Below are 15,692 nucleotides of genomic sequence, written 5' to 3' on the forward strand. Positions count from 1 at the left end.
GGACATGCCTTTCCATCAGTAAAGGTGGCTCAGCCCAATGATTAGGGCTTAGGAGTTGGAGGCTTGCTTTGTGTCTGTGAGTTTCCTAGATTTTCCCCATTGTTTTGGTTTTTCTTCTCTCTCCGTTTCTTTCCCTCTCCCTCTCCCTCCCTGTACCACCAGCCCAGCTATTCATAGTTCTTATTTGAGAAAATAGTTACATTTTATCTTAGAAATTTGGTTGAGAAAAAGGTTAGTTCAGATCAGCACCTTCCAGTGGAAAGATGTATGAACTGCATGTATAATTTCACATTTTTAGTAACCACCTTAAAAAAGTAAAAAGAAAAGAGAGCAGTGGCCAAATAGCTCAGCAGACCAAGAGGACCAAGATCCCCAGGATGGAGCCCATGAAGGCAGGTCCTGATCGCCCGTCTCTGTCCTGGGGCATTGAGACTGGGTATGGTTGCACGTGCCTCTGTCCAGGCAGACGGCACTGAGACTGGGTATGGTTGCACGTGCCTGTAATCCCAGCTCTTGGGAGGCTGGACACAGGCAGATCACTGCGAGTCTGATCTACGTAGTGAGACCCTGCAGACCCTGAAGATCCTTACTAAAAATACAAGAAAGAAAGAAAGAAAGAAAGAAAGAAAGAAAGAAAGAAAGAAAGAAAGAAAGAAAGAAAAGGTGAGGGTTATAACAAAGCACTTCCCTCTTAGTTCTGCCCCTAGTAATAGCACACATTACACACACACACAAAATATTTTATCTAATTAGGTGTATCAAAAATACCTGTAATCTCAGCTACTTAGGAGGATGAGGCAGGAGGATTCCAAGCCTGAAACCAGCCTGGGAACTTAGTCTATTTCAAAATAAAATTTAAAAAATAACTAAATGAAAGGAATGTAACAATGCTAGCACAATCCTCAGTACTGCAGACAAACCACTAATCAGACCTAAACCATGAATGAAAAAAAAAAAAAAAAAACTTTACATTCTTTTTTTCCCACTAAGTCTAAACTCCAGCATGCTTTACATGTCTGTCACGTCTCGTCTCACATCACCCATGAGCTACTTACTGGCTACCACGTAGGCCTGCACAGGCCTGTGTTGTGTCTGGCCATCTCTCAGCCAAGTACTTTGTGTTCACTTTGCTCCCAGCACCGTGTTAGCGGCTCTCGCCATCCACCTGTTTGTACCCCACCACCATCTCACTATGGAGCCCTACCTCAAGCGCATCCTGGTAGTGGGTCTTCTTAATTTGGCAAAAGTAGCAGCACCTGGCACATGCCTGTAATCCCAGTACTCCGGAGACTTGAGGCAGGAGGATCACTGTGAGTTCAAGGCCATCCTGCACTACAGAGTGAGACCCTGTCTCAAACAAACAAAACAAAACGTGGCTGTGCCATCCCCTGTCCTCTCTGCCGGCAAGACCCCCTCTGTTTCAGGGATCCATATCACTAGCCAAGCCCAGCGCTGAGGAGCTCAGACTCCATGTGGAAGGGAGTGAGCCCTTTCCTGAGCCTGTCCTTGTGGAAGGTGCACATCGGAGGACCGTGACCAGGGTCAGCGGGGTATAGGCTGTGAGCAGACATCTGTCTTGGCCAGATGCACAGTCCTGGGCACCAGAAGCAGGGCCAGGACCCTCCATGCAGGACCACTTCTGATAGGGGTCACAGGCCTAGGGAAAGTGGCTTTTAAGACTGGTTTGTGTCTTTAGATGGTGTTCCAGTCCACTGAGTGCGGCACCAGTGTAGATTCAGTAGGCTTCTGTGTGGAACTGCACGTCAGCTTGGGGTAGGAAGCCCAGGCCAGCTGAACTCCGGCTTGCTTGCCCCCCTGAGCCAGCTGTAGAGGGCAGGGGACCCCTCCTTGGGAATGGGCTTGAGTTCCCAGGAGGCCGTGGAGCCCAGGATGGAGCCCATGAAGGCAGGTCCTGATCGCCCGTCTCTGTCCTGGGGCCTTCCCTGGCTGGGCCCAGCTACTGGGCGCTGGACAGAGGCTTCTCACTTTCTTGTGTCTGGCAGGCAGAGCTGAGACCAAGCCATCGCCTGGGGCACCTGCCTGCCCGCCTGCCCCACCTCCCTGTGGGTATAATTAGCCCGGTGACAGGTGCTGTGGATAGAGTGCCCGGCCCAGCCCTGACCCAGTGCTGTGTGCCCTCAGCCGACCTGCTGCACCCCCTTGCGTGGGCCCCAGGTCTAACCCTGTCCCACGAGGTCTCCTGAGGCCTCAGGCCCCGCCCACCTTCCTCTTGGGCTCTTGCCACACTTGTCACAATGGACTGGCCCTGTCAGAAGGGGTGGCAGGTGGGCAGATCCCTAGGCAGTGGCCTGGCCCCAGGCTCTGGGAATCCCCAGGCTGGCTCTGGCCCTCCCTTCAGTCTGCCCAGGGGCCCAGATGGAGCTGCTGTTGCCCGGTGGCCTCATCTTCCAAGAGGAAGCTTCTGACTTGAGCCCCAGTGGGTAGCCTGCAGGGCCAGCAGGCTTGCTTGGGGGGGGTGGACATAGCCCCCCACGTTCCCCCCACATGGTGCCTCAGCATTCCCTGGCCTACCTAACTGTACCCTTCTTCCCCCAGTGCAAGAAGAAGCACACGCTGCTGTGCCCTGACTTCGCCCGCAGGGGTACCTGTCCTCGAGGTGCCCAGTGCCAACTGCTTCATCGCAACCAGAAGCAACACAGCCGGCGGGCAGCCCTGCCACCTGCCCCAGGGCCCAGCGATGCAGCATCCAGGAGCCGCGCCTCCACTGGCCATGGGCCCAGGTGATGGGGCAGTGGGTGCTGCATGGGTGACATTTGGGACCCTCTGAAGTGAACCCCCACCCCAGCTCTTTGGGATTCAGATCCACAAGGAAATCCCAGTCCAAGGCAGAGAGACAGGTGGCCTCCAGAGATGCCTGTACTGTCTCTGAATCTAGATGGAACCTAGGACAGGAAGTAGGGGTTTCAGAGACTCCATTGCCCAGGAAAGTAGAGGAAGCCAGGTCCCTTGGAGGAGTTTTAGGGATCTCTGTGTCATGCTCACCTCCTGTTGAGTATAGGAACCCTCTGCAGACAAGGATACCAGGGTCTGGGAAGTGGGAGGTTGAGATAATAAACAATCATATGCAACCCAGAGCCCTCTTGACCAGGTATCCTTATGCCTGAGGCCATGGGCTCTGTAACCAGCCTATCCTTAGAGGCTGAGGGCCAGGCTTGGACCTAAGTGGTGATGCCCAGTAGTTCTACAACAGGACATGGGGGTGGAGGGGCCTGATGCCCTGTTGGTGGGACAGTGGTATTGCAATCCCTGCCCACCCTCACTTTTGTTGTCCCTGTTTCCTGCAGAAAGCCATCATCGGCCCATCGCCATACCAGAAAGACATCCAGTTCCCCCACCCCCAGGACTGCGCCCCCAGCTTCCCCTCCCCCTTCACCACGGGAGTTTGCTTCAGCTGCTCCCTTGTCAACAAAGGCTGCCTCCTCCTCCTCCTCTTCATCCTCCTCTTCATCCTCCTCCTCCTCCTCCTCTTCCTCTTCCTCTTCCTCCTCTTCCTCCCACTCCTTAGACCAAGAGGAACCTACTCTCCAGGATGAGGCCACCTCGTCAGGGACAGGCTCAGGTAGCCTCTGCAGGCTACCAGCCTTCATCTCCCTGCGGGCCTCCCCAAGCCCAGGAGGCCAACCCCGGGCCCCCAGGAGGCCCCTCGCCAAGGACTCAGGTAAGCTCAAGCCGGGCCATTTCAGTTGGAGTCCCCAGGTGCAGGCCTGGAGAGTCTGTGGGCGTCGTGTGTGCACCTGCAGGCCAGGGGTGGGCCAGTGTGGGGTGAGCGCAGTGGTGGCCACACACAGACCACCCCAGCCGAGGGCTGATTTAATTAGAAAGCACCCATTTCTGTTAATTTGTTCTGGAAGATCACTGCACACTCCTGGAGAGAACAGATGTTCTCTCTCCCCAATGAGCATTTGGGGCTTGGTAAATGGCTCCACTCAGCCTTGTTTAGGAGAGAAAAGAGGATTTTATGGCTGCAAACGACCCTTTCTGTAAACATTTTACAGCTCTCCGCACGTTTGAGTGACGATAAACCCCACGTAGCTCGGCGGGCTGCAAATTTGTGACCATACGGCTATCATTTTATTGTCATATTTCACGGTCGTAACGTTAATGGAAGATGCTTGCTGCAGGCTTCTATAACAGCCCCGCTGAGCACGCTCAAGCGCCTGCTTGGAGGGGCCGCCTCCTGGTTACAGCCTCCTAGTCAGATGCAGAACCTGGCCAGCTGGGCCCCACCTAGCTGGGACCTGGACGGGGGGCCAGCAGCTCCTGTTGGAGCCGTTGGGGCTCTCCCTAACCTCAGCCACTGGATTGTGTTTTAAAGATCAGGATCCCAGCAGCCAGTTCTAGGGTCAGTTGCAGGGTGCTGGGGGTCATGTGGACCACTTGGGCAGGCCCGGAAAGGGCTCCAACACTGTGTAAGGCTTGGCCCCAAGGGTCTGGAGGGGCGGATGTGGCCGGGCTGGGATGGGTGGCTGAAGCAGCTGTCCGATAGAGGTGGAGGCTGGAGGCTGGTGGAGTCTGCAGGCCGAGGCTTGGGTTCTGACTGAGCAAAACATGGAGCCAGCAGCCCTGAGGAGGGACACTCAGCCCTCTCTATAGGAGGGGGCTCCTACGGGGACACATGAACATTGTGTCCTGCCTGTGGGCAGCTGTGCTGGTGCAGCTGCAGTCTATGGCCTAGGGTGGTCCAGAGCATTTCTGCGGAGGGAGGAAAGGCCCTGGTGTCCAACAGGAGTGCCCCCGCCAGGCAATAGCCCCCTGGGATGTGTGTCTCCATGCTCAGACCCTCTGCTTAGCCCTTGCCATGTCACCTAGCCGCCTGACTGCATATACCCCGCTTCTCACGTGTCTGGCAGCCGTTCCCAGGTGTGAGCAGTGTGTGCCTGCACATCTGCGTGCATGCACCTGCCATTTATAGCTCAGGCCCACCGTGTGTGGCTCCTGCCCATAGGCCTTGCCAGACTGCTGCCAGACTGCCCCCGCTCCTGGCCCGGGGGAGGGGCTTGTCAGGCCCAGGGGTGGTCAGCAGGTGGGCAGAAGACAGCAGCCTGGTGTTCTAAGCCCCCACCAGGTAGGCCTGGGCTGGCGGGGTCTCCATCCTGAGCTCTGATCAGAAACTTGGAGGGTGGGAGTTCCTCCCCACTGGGGTCAGCTGAACCTGACCTTTGCCCTTTCTGTGCAGGGAAGCCACTACACATCAAACCACGTCTGTGAGGGACCCAGGGACCATCCCGCACCTACCTCAGACTCACCCCCGGAGAGCTTGGAGGCTCTGCCCACCATTCTGGCCCTCCAGGAGAAGCCACCTGCCGCCAAACCCAGGGTACCGCTCTGCCTGCCAGGCTCCAAGCTTTCCCTAGCCTATATGCCCAGGGCCTTGTCTTCCTCCCTCAGCCCAAAGTCTTACCCAGTCGGACCGCTGGACCTTACTTCCCCTGCGCCTCCCCTCCCCTTCGCACCTAGGACTCATCCCCACCCTTTGCCCTTGCCCCTTGAGACATGGGCAGGGCTCATCCCACTGGGCAGTCTCCGGCTGTGGGTGTGGCCCTCAGTGTTCCACACCCAGGACTCCTCTGCCTGGGAAGAGCCCCCTGGTCAGGCCTCTCTGGCAGACATTTTATGTTCAGCAATAAAGATTCTGTCCTATGTCAACTAGCCTGTCCTGACTGTCGCCATGGGTCCCTGGACTAGGTGCGAGATGGGCCAGCTCTCCTGGACACTAGGTTAGCTTCAAGGGTCTGAGTCAGCCTGTCACCATGGTCAGGTCAGCAAGGATGGGTGGGGGGAAGCCTGGGAGGGGTCTCTGGGGACATGGGTTCAGCAGCCTGGAGCCAAGGCAGGGCAGAGGAAGTCACGCCACCCCAGGGAAGGAGACTGTATAACTAGGAAGCCGGCTAGGCCCTGGACTTTCTTCCATCAGGGAGGTGGCCTGGTGGCAGGTGGCCTCAGTTTCTCCCCTCAGGGCTCACCCACCGAAGCCACAGAGCAGACAGCCTCTGGGTGGTGTCCGTGAGCCCCAAGCTGGTGTAGGCCAGTACGGAGCTTCTGCGGGACTGACAAGCCACCACCTGCCTGGGCCTTGTGTTCCTGCCTGCAGCTCAGTGCTCAGGCTGCATCAAGTCCCTGGGCCACCAACAGGTTCCCAGGTCGTGGGGCTGGGCGCACGCCTGGGTGGAAGGGACACTGCACCTACTAGGCTGCAGTAGCCAAAGCTGTCTGACTGTCCTCAGCCCTTGCCCATTTTGCTGACATTAAAGGGGCTCACAAAAAGAATGACCAGGGCTGGTGGGATGGCTCGGTGGTCTGGAGCGCCTGCTTGGAACAAGCTTGGCAGGGCACAGGGACCATGGTTCGGTCCCCCAGCACCACATGCCAGCCGGCCCCGCCCCCTGGTGGGCTGAGCTGGCCACACGCACACACATACACACACGCACACACGTAAATGGATAAAATTTAAAAAACAAAAAACAAAAAAAGAATGGCCAGAGCACAGGCCCAGTGGCCAGTCATTTCCACAGTGCTTGTCCCTGTCACCACTATGAGTTCAGCAGCTAGTGGGCTCCAGAGCTGCACTTGGCCAGAGCAAAGGCCATAGCTCTACCTGCTTAGTAAACTGAGCAGAGCCCCGATGGTGTGCTCTGGCAGGCAAGGCCTGGGGTGGGGTGGAAACACCACTACACACTGTAACCCCTGGATACTTGTTCAGGGGTCCGCCCACCAGCCACAGCCTGGACCCTGAGGAATGAATAGGGGCCACAGGGCTGCCCAAGGTCCTGCTGGCCTACCCTCTGGGCCCAGGAGGCATAGTGAAGCACCAGCAGGGGAAGCTGCAGGGGTGCAGACTGTCCCGCGGCAGCAGGATTCCTGGGGCTGCAGCCTCACCTGGCCACCCAAGGCTACGGAAGCAACTTCAGGAGACAGCCTGGACACAAGCAGACTGCAGAAGTGAGGCCGGGGACACTCCCTGGCTCCTGCTTCTGACCCCAGAGAAGCAAAGGACACTCTAGGGCCACTCAAATGCCATCTGCATGTCGGATGCTCACAGACCGTGATCCCGCATGGTGCAGCCTGCTGGACCACCTTTGCCTCTTCTCCAGGCTCCTGAACGCTATAACAAGGCCCTCTATGAAGACCAAATGGCTGACAACCTGGGGGTGATCCTCCCTCCACTTCCTGGGCAGGAAGACCACATCACAGACCCACATGACCCAATGTCCACTTGCTCCTTGCCTCCCTGCCTGGCCTGCGCAGCCAGCAAGGGCGCATAGGCTCTCCGGGCCTCTGGCTCCATGAATGGACCTATCCTTGTGCTTCTCTGGCATGCCACCAGTGAACATCCCCAGCAGGCAGAACTCCTAACAAGCAGCTGGACTCACCCAATGCTACCACAGCCCTTGAGATACAGCCATGGTGGGGCCAGTGGACAGATTCCACCAGCCTAACAGGGACAACAAGTAGACCCATCCCTGGGTCTTCTCGATCACCAACCTGCCCTTTCCATTGTGGCCAGCACTTGGGCCCCTGACACAGCCACTCAGGCCCAACCACCATGGGTGTGTGTATGTCTCTGACGCTACCCTGAGGTCTAGGACACACTCACTGTTCTGATGCCACCCATTGCCCAAAGCAGCCAGTGAGAAGGCTCAAGAGAGCCGGGCACTACCTTCTAGGAGGCTGTTTGACATCTGGTTTCTCCATCACCCCAGGGCTCTCTTGGGAGATGTGTAGGTCACAGTTCCTGTGGCTTCTCTGGGTGTGTCCATTGGTCACATTGGGTTCCTATGTCAAGCGTCCTCATGCCAGGTGCCAAGGAGGGTCACTAAGCAGAGACCCAGGTCTTCAGGTGCATGAGAGGAGCCACAAGTAGGTGGAGATCTTGCAGGAGAATCACATGTGCCCCAAAACTAGAGGCAACCTAGGGGACCTTAGATCCCTGGCAGAGCAGGGCAGGGTCCTAAGCAGGGGCTTCACCATTGAGCTCCCTCTGACAGGGAGGTCTCATGGGAGACCCAGGGCTATTGCTTTCTCTAAGGGAGCTGTGACCCTGGCAGGAGACCTGAGGGTGTGGACAAAAGATGACCTCGAGGTGTGGTTCCGCATCCAGAAGAGGCTATTACTAGGGGTGGGGGGTTGCTGGCCTGGACTCACCTGGTCTGGGAGGACCTGAGCAGTGTCTTTGAATGGGGAGAGCCCCTTCAGAACTCTGTGCCGTCCAGATCCCTTGCGGGGCAGTGTTCACAGCATTCATGTTTGTCCCCAGCATAAGTTCCAGGAGGGGCAGCTTGGAGAGGTGTGTGGCTGAGTGTGTGCTCTTCAACATCTGGCATACGGTGGGGGCTCCATCAGTGCTGGGGTAGGGACAAGAAATGTGGACAGGCTAGGTGAAGTTTTCATGTGGAAGTGATTGCAGAAAACATAAGCTTTGGGGCTAGAGGGATAGCTCAGAGGCATAAGCGCCTGTCTGGCAGGCACAAGGACCCAGGTTCAATCCCTGTGGATTAAACTTCCTGGAGACTGTGTGGTCTCAGCCCCAAGATGCCTGGGCACACCATCTTGGCCCTGGATGTGGGTGCCCACCAGGCTCCAGAACTGGGCATGGTGGCGCACACCTGTAATCCCAGCACTTGGGAGAGAGCCAAGAGGATCTCTGTGAGTTCAAGACCAGCCTGGAGGCTACCTAAAGAGAGCACAAGGCCAGCCCAAACTGCATAGTGAGACCCTGTCTCGGGGGAAGGGGGGGGAGAAAATATGAGCTTTGTCCCATGGAAGCCCCGTGGTTTGGGGGATGCTGGGAGATTGGGGGTGAGGTTGCCTGAAGCAGACCAGGTGCTCCTCACTTGCTTCTTTTGTCTTTTTGAGACAGGGTCTTACTATGCAGCTCATGCTGGCCTTGAGCTCACTTTGTAGCCCAGGCTGGTCTCGAACTCTCAATGATCCTCTTGCCTCAGCCTCCCCTGTGCTGGGATTACAGTCATGGGCCGCCACATCTGCTTCTGAACTCAGTATAGAGCAACTTTTGATGGGTCTTGGTAACATTTGGAAACCACTTGTTAACTGTTGGAGAATACTAACAGAATAGTGCTGCTGGGATGCCCTGTCCCAAGACAGTCGCTGGGGAATCCACTGTGCAGACAGCAAATAGGGGCCATGGGTGGTCCCACCGCCCATCCTGGCCACTCCTCGCCTGCAACCACTCCTAGACAGAGCTCCCTAGACTTTCCTCTGCTCTTGCCTCAGGAAGGTCCCCCAGTACTCCCCAACCTGCACTCAGCAGCTGGGGGAAACAAGGTCCCATGCCCTTGCCTCGGGGGCTTACACCCTCGGGTCACCCTCCCTATGGCAGCTCCTGTGACTTGCTACACCCACTGATGTGACTCAGTATGACCTCTGCTGTCCTGGGGGGGCCTGAGGCTGTGCTAGGAGCCACACATTGTAAGGAGATTGAGCCCCCAGAACTAAGTCCTACAGATCCCAGAAAGTCCTGCCAGCAGGCTCGCAGCTCTGGGAAGCAGAGGAGACCGCAGCCTGGGAAACCTTGCAGGACCAGGCCCAGCTCAGACCAGACTCACAGAGTCCAGAGAGAGGCATGTCTGCTGTCCTGAGCTGCTAGACTCGTGCTAGACTCGTGGCAGTTTGTGGCACAGCAGGACAAAACTAACACTTGTGTACTTGTTTCCTGTTCCGTGATACCTGACCTGGTGGACTACATTTTCCAAAGATACTAGGACACGTGCTCTTCCTCTGTGTGGCCTGCGTGAGGAAGCCCCTGCCTCTTTCCTGGGACAGTGGGCGTGGCTTCTGATGTACGTCATCTGCCTCTGTAGCTGCTCACCCAGGAGCCAGGAGCTGCCTGTTCTGGGGGGAAGCTCACTCCTGGGTGAGCTGCCACGCCATGGCTCTCCTGGCACCCCAACTACTGGTTTTCCCAGCTGTCTCCAAACTCCCAGAACAGATTCCCTCTTAGATAACCCATGTTGTATTAGGCTACCAACAGCTTGTTCCTCATTAAGGGATCCCTAGCCGTGTACCTGGCCGAATCATAGGCAGCCTGGCACACAGTAAAGATTTGTACTTGCTTTTTATTTATTTAATTTTTTGTGGTGCTGGGGATCAAATTCGGTACTTCGTGTTTGCCCAGCATGGCTTAGTCCACTGAGCTGTCTCCCTGGCTGTGCTTGCTTTTAATCACCAAGCCACACAGGTATCCCCTGTGCACTCCTACAAGGGCAGGAAGTAGATGCCAGACGTCCTAGGAAGGTGTGGAGTGTATGGGAATCAGCTTCAGTGTGCTGCTTCTGGCAGCAAGGGGGCCCCACCTGACCCTTCTGCCCCCCACCCCAAGCAGAAGTATTCTCTGGTCCTCTGGGGGCCCACCAGGCCAGCCTTGGGGGCTCTGGCCTGGGAGTCCAGAAGCCCTCCTGCCCACTCTGCAGGTGGCAGAGGGTACTGACTGGACAGAGCCCTTTGAAGCCTTTAGACATGTATGTGCCTGTCCTTTTCTGCCGTGGCTGGAAGGGGTCTTGTACCTGGCACAAAGGCCAGGAGACAGGGACAGGGGCAGGCCAAGTCCTTGGGAGGCCTGTGCTCCCGTGATGAGGCCTAGAGCTGGGGGCGAGGTTGGGAGAGTCTACCTAGAGAACTTCTAGCCTCAGAAGCCCAGTCCAGGACCTTGGAGATGCCTGGTCCTGGAGGTGGGGGCTGATGCTGGCTCCACGGAGCCCTGCGGTGTTCCTGCATGTCCATTTCTGAGCACAGCCCTGCCCACACCTTGTCCAGCGGGTATCCTGGTCATCTCACTGCTGGCCACTAGGTGGGTAGGGAGAACTGTCAGCCACCCCCACCCCTGCCCCCATCTTTATCCTCTCTGCACCCCTTGGTGATCTGCTGGTGCCCCTCTGATGGAGGGTGTGGCTGGTTTTGCACAGGCTGTCCTGCAGCCACTACTGCACTGCCTTGAAGGCCCCTGCCCTGCCCTGCCACTGTTGACAGACAGGCATGTGAGACACCAATCTGTACAAAAAAGGGGTGGCTGGCTGTAGGCCCAGACCCAGGTTGTAGCCATGGTCCAAGGCAGCTGTCCTAGCTTTGTGGCCACTGAGTGTGGAGCCTAGAGAAATGCTGGGGTGGCTTGGTTGGGCAGGCTGGCCTTTCTGTGGACACAGGTGGATAAACAGACTCACCACCTGCCATAGAGCTTGGCCACTCCTGTGCTCTCAAGCCCCAGCACTTGGTGGGGACCATAGCTCCACCACCTGCTCAGGTCATTTTGAACAAGGCTTGTTACTTTTCAGGGGCTCAGCTTTCTTATCTGTAGAATGGGTACAGTTACACCAGGAGGATGGTTGTGAGGCTGCAGGCCATATTGCTGTCCCCAGGATCCCAAGATCTGTCCCATGAGAGTGAGGCCAGGGACCACAGCGCCTCTTTCAGAGACAAGCAGAGGAGGTCCCTGGGACGGGGCCCTTCACAGAAAAGCCTGGCCTTCACAATCCCTAAGCCCAGCCCTGCCCTGAGCAGGGAGGGGGAGCAGGGTTCAGCACATGGTGAGTCGTTGCTCATCCCTCACTGCCCGGCTTTTTTATTATAAAGTAACAGACACTTGTGGAATCAACAAGAAAATTGCTGAAGATGATTCTGATTCTGCTGGCTAGGGCAGCCCCTGCGACTTGAGGGCTCTTCTAGTCCTCCCTGTGCATAGGTGGCTACATTTATGTTTCATTTTTTTAATTGTCAAAGTATATGAACACTAGTACAGAAAAAAGATTCCCTCAGGGTCATCTCAAGCTGCCACTGGTGTGTGTTCCGAGGGAATCAGGGCCTGAAGTGTCACAGGCCTAATGGCCCCATCGTCACCCTCTTCCCCCTCCTCCCCCGTTGTTCCTTGCTTGCTGGATCTGGATTGCTTCCAGCATCTGTGAAGCCTGCGGAGAGGAAATCGGCTTCAAGTCACCCCACAACCCCAGCGCCTCCAACCCTCAGGCTGCCTGAGTCTGGGAGGGTGGGCGCAGCAGTCTGAGATTCCCTCCCGTGCCTGGCAGCTCTCTGGCCCGTGGCCCAGCGCTGCCCACCACATTCCTGCACCCTCCATGCCCGAGTACCCTCAAACCGGCGCCCAGCACCTCCGTGCCCGGTCCTTCGTGCCCCAGCCCGCTGCTGTGAGTCTGTCACCACCTGCACCACACGATCAGAGCCCGGTGTCCTACGGTATGCCCCACAGCCCGAGGTGCCAGCAACTTTGTTGACTGAATTCCTCAACTCATCCGAGCCACAGGACTAAAAATAGTGCGCCGCGCCCCTGGGCTGGGCAGTGTCACTCAGTGTCATGATGCCTGGAGGTCCCCGCGCTCCAGGCGCCGCGCCAGCTGAACCAGACGCAGTTCCAGGCATGTTGGACCGGGCTCTGGGCCCAGGGGAGGCTGAGGGGTTCGATGAATGGGTGCCCAAGGGGCCTCCCGGGCGCGGTCCTCCTCTGCTCTCTTGGGCTCCCCTGCCACCTGGTCCCAGACAGGAGGACCCGGAGGTCGCTGTCGGCCGCTGGGTCCCGCGCCCTTCACCCTGCAGTGCCCGATTATGGCCACCAGGGGGCCCTGCCCACTCTTCTCACCAGCGGCCTGTCCCCAACCCTTCCCACAGCTGTTTCTCGCAGGAGATTGACAGCTGGGCTCGGGGTTGCCATGGGGATAGGCAAATAAGGGCGGCGGGACTTGGGCTCCGATTGGCCCAGGGGCGCGCGCTCCCTCCCAGGGAGGCGGGTCTGGGCGCTCAGCTCTATAAAAATGTGCGCCTCCAGGCCCTGCCGTGGGAGGCGGGGCTGTCCTACTGTGCGGGTGGGGCGCGGGGCGGGGCGCGGGGCGGGGCGGGGGCGCCCGAGGCGCGGCCACACTTCCACTGGTCCGGCGCGGATTGCCAAGGTTTAGCAGGAGGAGGAGGAGGCTCCAAGAACCTGCGCCCTCCGGGAGCCGGCCCATGGACGCCTGACAGGCCCGGCCAATGGCGTCCCGTGCACGCCGCCCCTGAGTTGTCTGCGTGAAACTTTTCCCTGCACCTCTCAGCTCCCCGGCTCGAAGCCCACGCCCGCCGGGACGGGACCGCGCCCAGTGTAAGCCGGGGGGGGGGAGAGTCCGGTGGCTCCCCCCCCCGCCCGTCGGGGCGCGGCCGGGCGCGGCAGCGGGGCTAGGGCCCCAGGCGATGGCCGCGGAGCTGGCGATGGGCGCCGAGCTGCCCAGCAGCCCACTGGCCATCGAGTACGTCAACGACTTCGACCTGATGAAGTTCGAGGTAAAGAAGGAGCCGCCCGAGGCCGAGCGCTTCTGTCACCGCCTGCCGCCGGGTTCGCTGTCCTCGACGCCGCTCAGCACTCCCTGCTCCTCCGTGCCCTCCTCACCCAGCTTCTGCGCTCCCAGCCCGGGCACCGGTGGCGGCGGCGGCGGCGGCGCGGGGGTCAGCGGCGGTGCGGCCCAAGCCGGGGGCGCCCCCGGGCCACCAAACGGGGGCCCCGGAGCCGTCGGGGGCGCCTCGGGGAAGCCGGTGCTGGAGGATCTGTACTGGATGAGTGGTTACCAGCACCACCTCAACCCCGAGGCCCTCCACCTGACGCCGGAGGACGCGGTGGAGGCGCTCATCGGCAGCGGCCACCACGCGGGGCACCACGGAGCACAACCGCCGGCGGCCGCCGCGGCCTACGAGGCCTTCCGCGGCCCGGGCTTCGCGGGCGGCGGCGGGGGCGGCGGCGCGGACGACCTGGGAGCGAGCCACCACCACGGTGCACACCACCACCACGGCGCGCACCACCACCACGGCGCGCACCACCACCATCACCATGGCCACGGCGGCGCGGGCCACAGCCACCACCACGGTAGCAGCGGCGCCAACCACCACGCGCGTCTGGAGGAGCGCTTCTCCGACGACCAGCTGGTGTCTATGTCGGTGCGGGAGCTGAACCGGCAGCTCCGCGGCTTCAGCAAGGAGGAGGTGATCCGGCTGAAGCAGAAGCGGCGCACGCTCAAGAACCGCGGCTACGCGCAGTCGTGCCGCTTCAAGCGCGTGCAGCAGCGGCACATTCTGGAGAGCGAGAAGTGCCAGCTGCAGAGCCAGGTGGAGCAGCTGAAGCTGGAGGTGGGGCGCCTGGCCAAGGAGCGGGACCTGTACAAGGAGAAATACGAGAAGCTGGCCGGCCGGGGTGGCCCCGGGGGCGCGGGCGGCGCGGGCTTCTCGCGGGAGCCCTCGCCGCCGCAGGCCGGGGCTAAGGGCGCGCCCGACTTCTTCCTGTGACCCGGGACAGGCTCGCGCGGGAGCTCCGAGGTCAGGCACTGCGCGCTCCGCCGGGATCGCCCCCTGCTCCGCCCGGCTCCGTGCACCTGCTCGGTCACTGTCCCGACGTCGTCGCTGCGGTCCTTTCGTGTTTGAGGAAGCCGAGTCAGGTCTCACTCACTGTCACGCGTCCGCTGTACATAGGTCGAGCGCGGCCCTCCGTGCCGTCCCCTCCCAGGCAGCCTCTGCCTGCCCTGTGCGTCTTTTCCGTTCTTTTTTCTTTTCTGTCTCCTTATCCTCGCCCCCTTTTTACTCTTCTCCCTTTTTAAAACGGTCTTATTTTCAAAGCATTTATATTTATTTTGCTTGGTGATTAGAAAAGAAAACCTTCCCCAACCGGTGCGCCCTCGAACGCCCGCGAGTCCCCGCATGCGTCGCTCGATCGGGCCGGCCCCTGCCTGTCCTAGCGCCCGCTTGCCCCCTGCCCTGCCCGGCGTTCCCAGAGGCGGGAGCCCGGGTTCGTTCCCTGCTGTGTTCAGTCCTGGGCTTGCTGCCCTCCTGTACTCGACGGGGGTGGGGGTGGGGGGAAGGGGTCGCCGTGCTCAGCCGGGTGAGGGCTGGCCCGGACTCCCGCGCTGCCATTTCTCTATGCACCAGATCGTATTTATGACTCCGAGGGAAATATATCTTATTTTAACCTTGAAGAGAAGTGAAATTTAAAAAGTAATGCACTGTATTTCTAAAAGAAATTTAAAGAGGAGGCTTAGGTCTGAACCTCCTGGCATGGGTGGGTGAAGAAAGTGTTTTTATTTTAATTTAAATTGTATTTCGTTTCGTTTGTGGATTTTTTTTTTTTTTTAAAGCTTGATCTCTTTGGATTAGCTGGAAATGGGTGGACAGGAGACAACACCTTCAAGTTGGGAGAGGCCCTGCCAGGTGGGGACCCTGATTTTCTGAGGCCCCTGCACTCTGGGACTACAGCTTTCCTGCGTCCTTCCTTCCACGATCTTGCCAGGCCTTTCAAGCAGGACAGGCCAACCCGTTGAAAGTTTTGTTGTGTTGTTGATTCTTGAGTTCTTTTTTTCATTTGCTATGAAACTGAGGAAAGGAAAAAAACATACACACACAAAATAAATCTGGTTAGATCTAAAAGTTGCCAGAGCCTGGATGATTTGTCCGTGGCTTTTCTTTTTGCCACATTTCTCCTCGAATAGAAAGAAAATGAAGTCACTGGATTAGGCTTTCCCTTAGCTGGGGGTGACTGGCCTGGGCATTACCAGGAGGACGCGGACTAGGTAGTAAACTAGCTCTGTGGCCACAGGGGAGCGAACCCCAGAAGCCTGTGGCTTTGGGCTCCCCTGAAGGCAAGGCAGGGCACAGGGAAAGAGTCATCCCAAGTGGTTGACCCTAAGTAAGTCCAGGCTGTC

General features: G+C 58.4%; 2 protein-coding genes across 3 annotated transcripts in view; both read left to right on the forward strand.

The window, feature by feature from the left end:
• Positions 1-5,667, forward strand: part of Zc3h3 (zinc finger CCCH-type containing 3) — a 92,731-nt gene extending 87,064 nt beyond the window's left edge. Inside the window, exons 10-12 of one of the 2 annotated variants that reach the window (XM_004638910.3) lie at positions 2,557-2,741; positions 3,306-3,679; positions 5,198-5,667. In XM_004638910.3, the coding sequence (XP_004638967.2) occupies positions 2,557-2,741; positions 3,306-3,679; positions 5,198-5,229 (591 nt within the window). In that variant the 3' untranslated portion in view covers positions 5,230-5,667. Of the gene's footprint in view, positions 1-2,556; positions 2,742-3,305; positions 3,680-5,197 lie in introns of those variants that run through there. The other variant, XM_023723938.1, reaches the window with a different exon arrangement.
• Positions 5,668-12,876: 7,209 nt separating this feature from the next.
• Mafa (MAF bZIP transcription factor A) lies at positions 12,877-15,410 on the forward strand. Its single transcript, XM_004638911.2, has one exon. The coding sequence runs from the start codon at positions 13,204-13,206 to the stop codon at positions 14,284-14,286; it is 1,083 nt and encodes a 360-aa protein (XP_004638968.1). The 5' UTR covers positions 12,877-13,203; the 3' UTR covers positions 14,287-15,410.
• The last annotated feature ends 282 nt before the right edge of the window (positions 15,411-15,692 follow it).

The sequence above is a fragment of the Octodon degus genome, unplaced genomic scaffold (genome assembly GCF_000260255.1).
Source record: "Octodon degus isolate 3935 unplaced genomic scaffold, OctDeg1.0 scaffold00104, whole genome shotgun sequence".
NCBI classification, from domain to species: Eukaryota; Metazoa; Chordata; class Mammalia; order Rodentia; family Octodontidae; genus Octodon; species Octodon degus.

Excerpts from the sequence above, each read along its gene's own strand:
- Mafa (XM_004638911.2), top strand. The coding sequence starts at position 13,204 with ATGGCCGCGGAGCTGGCGATGGGCGCCGAGCTGCCCAGCAGCCCACTG.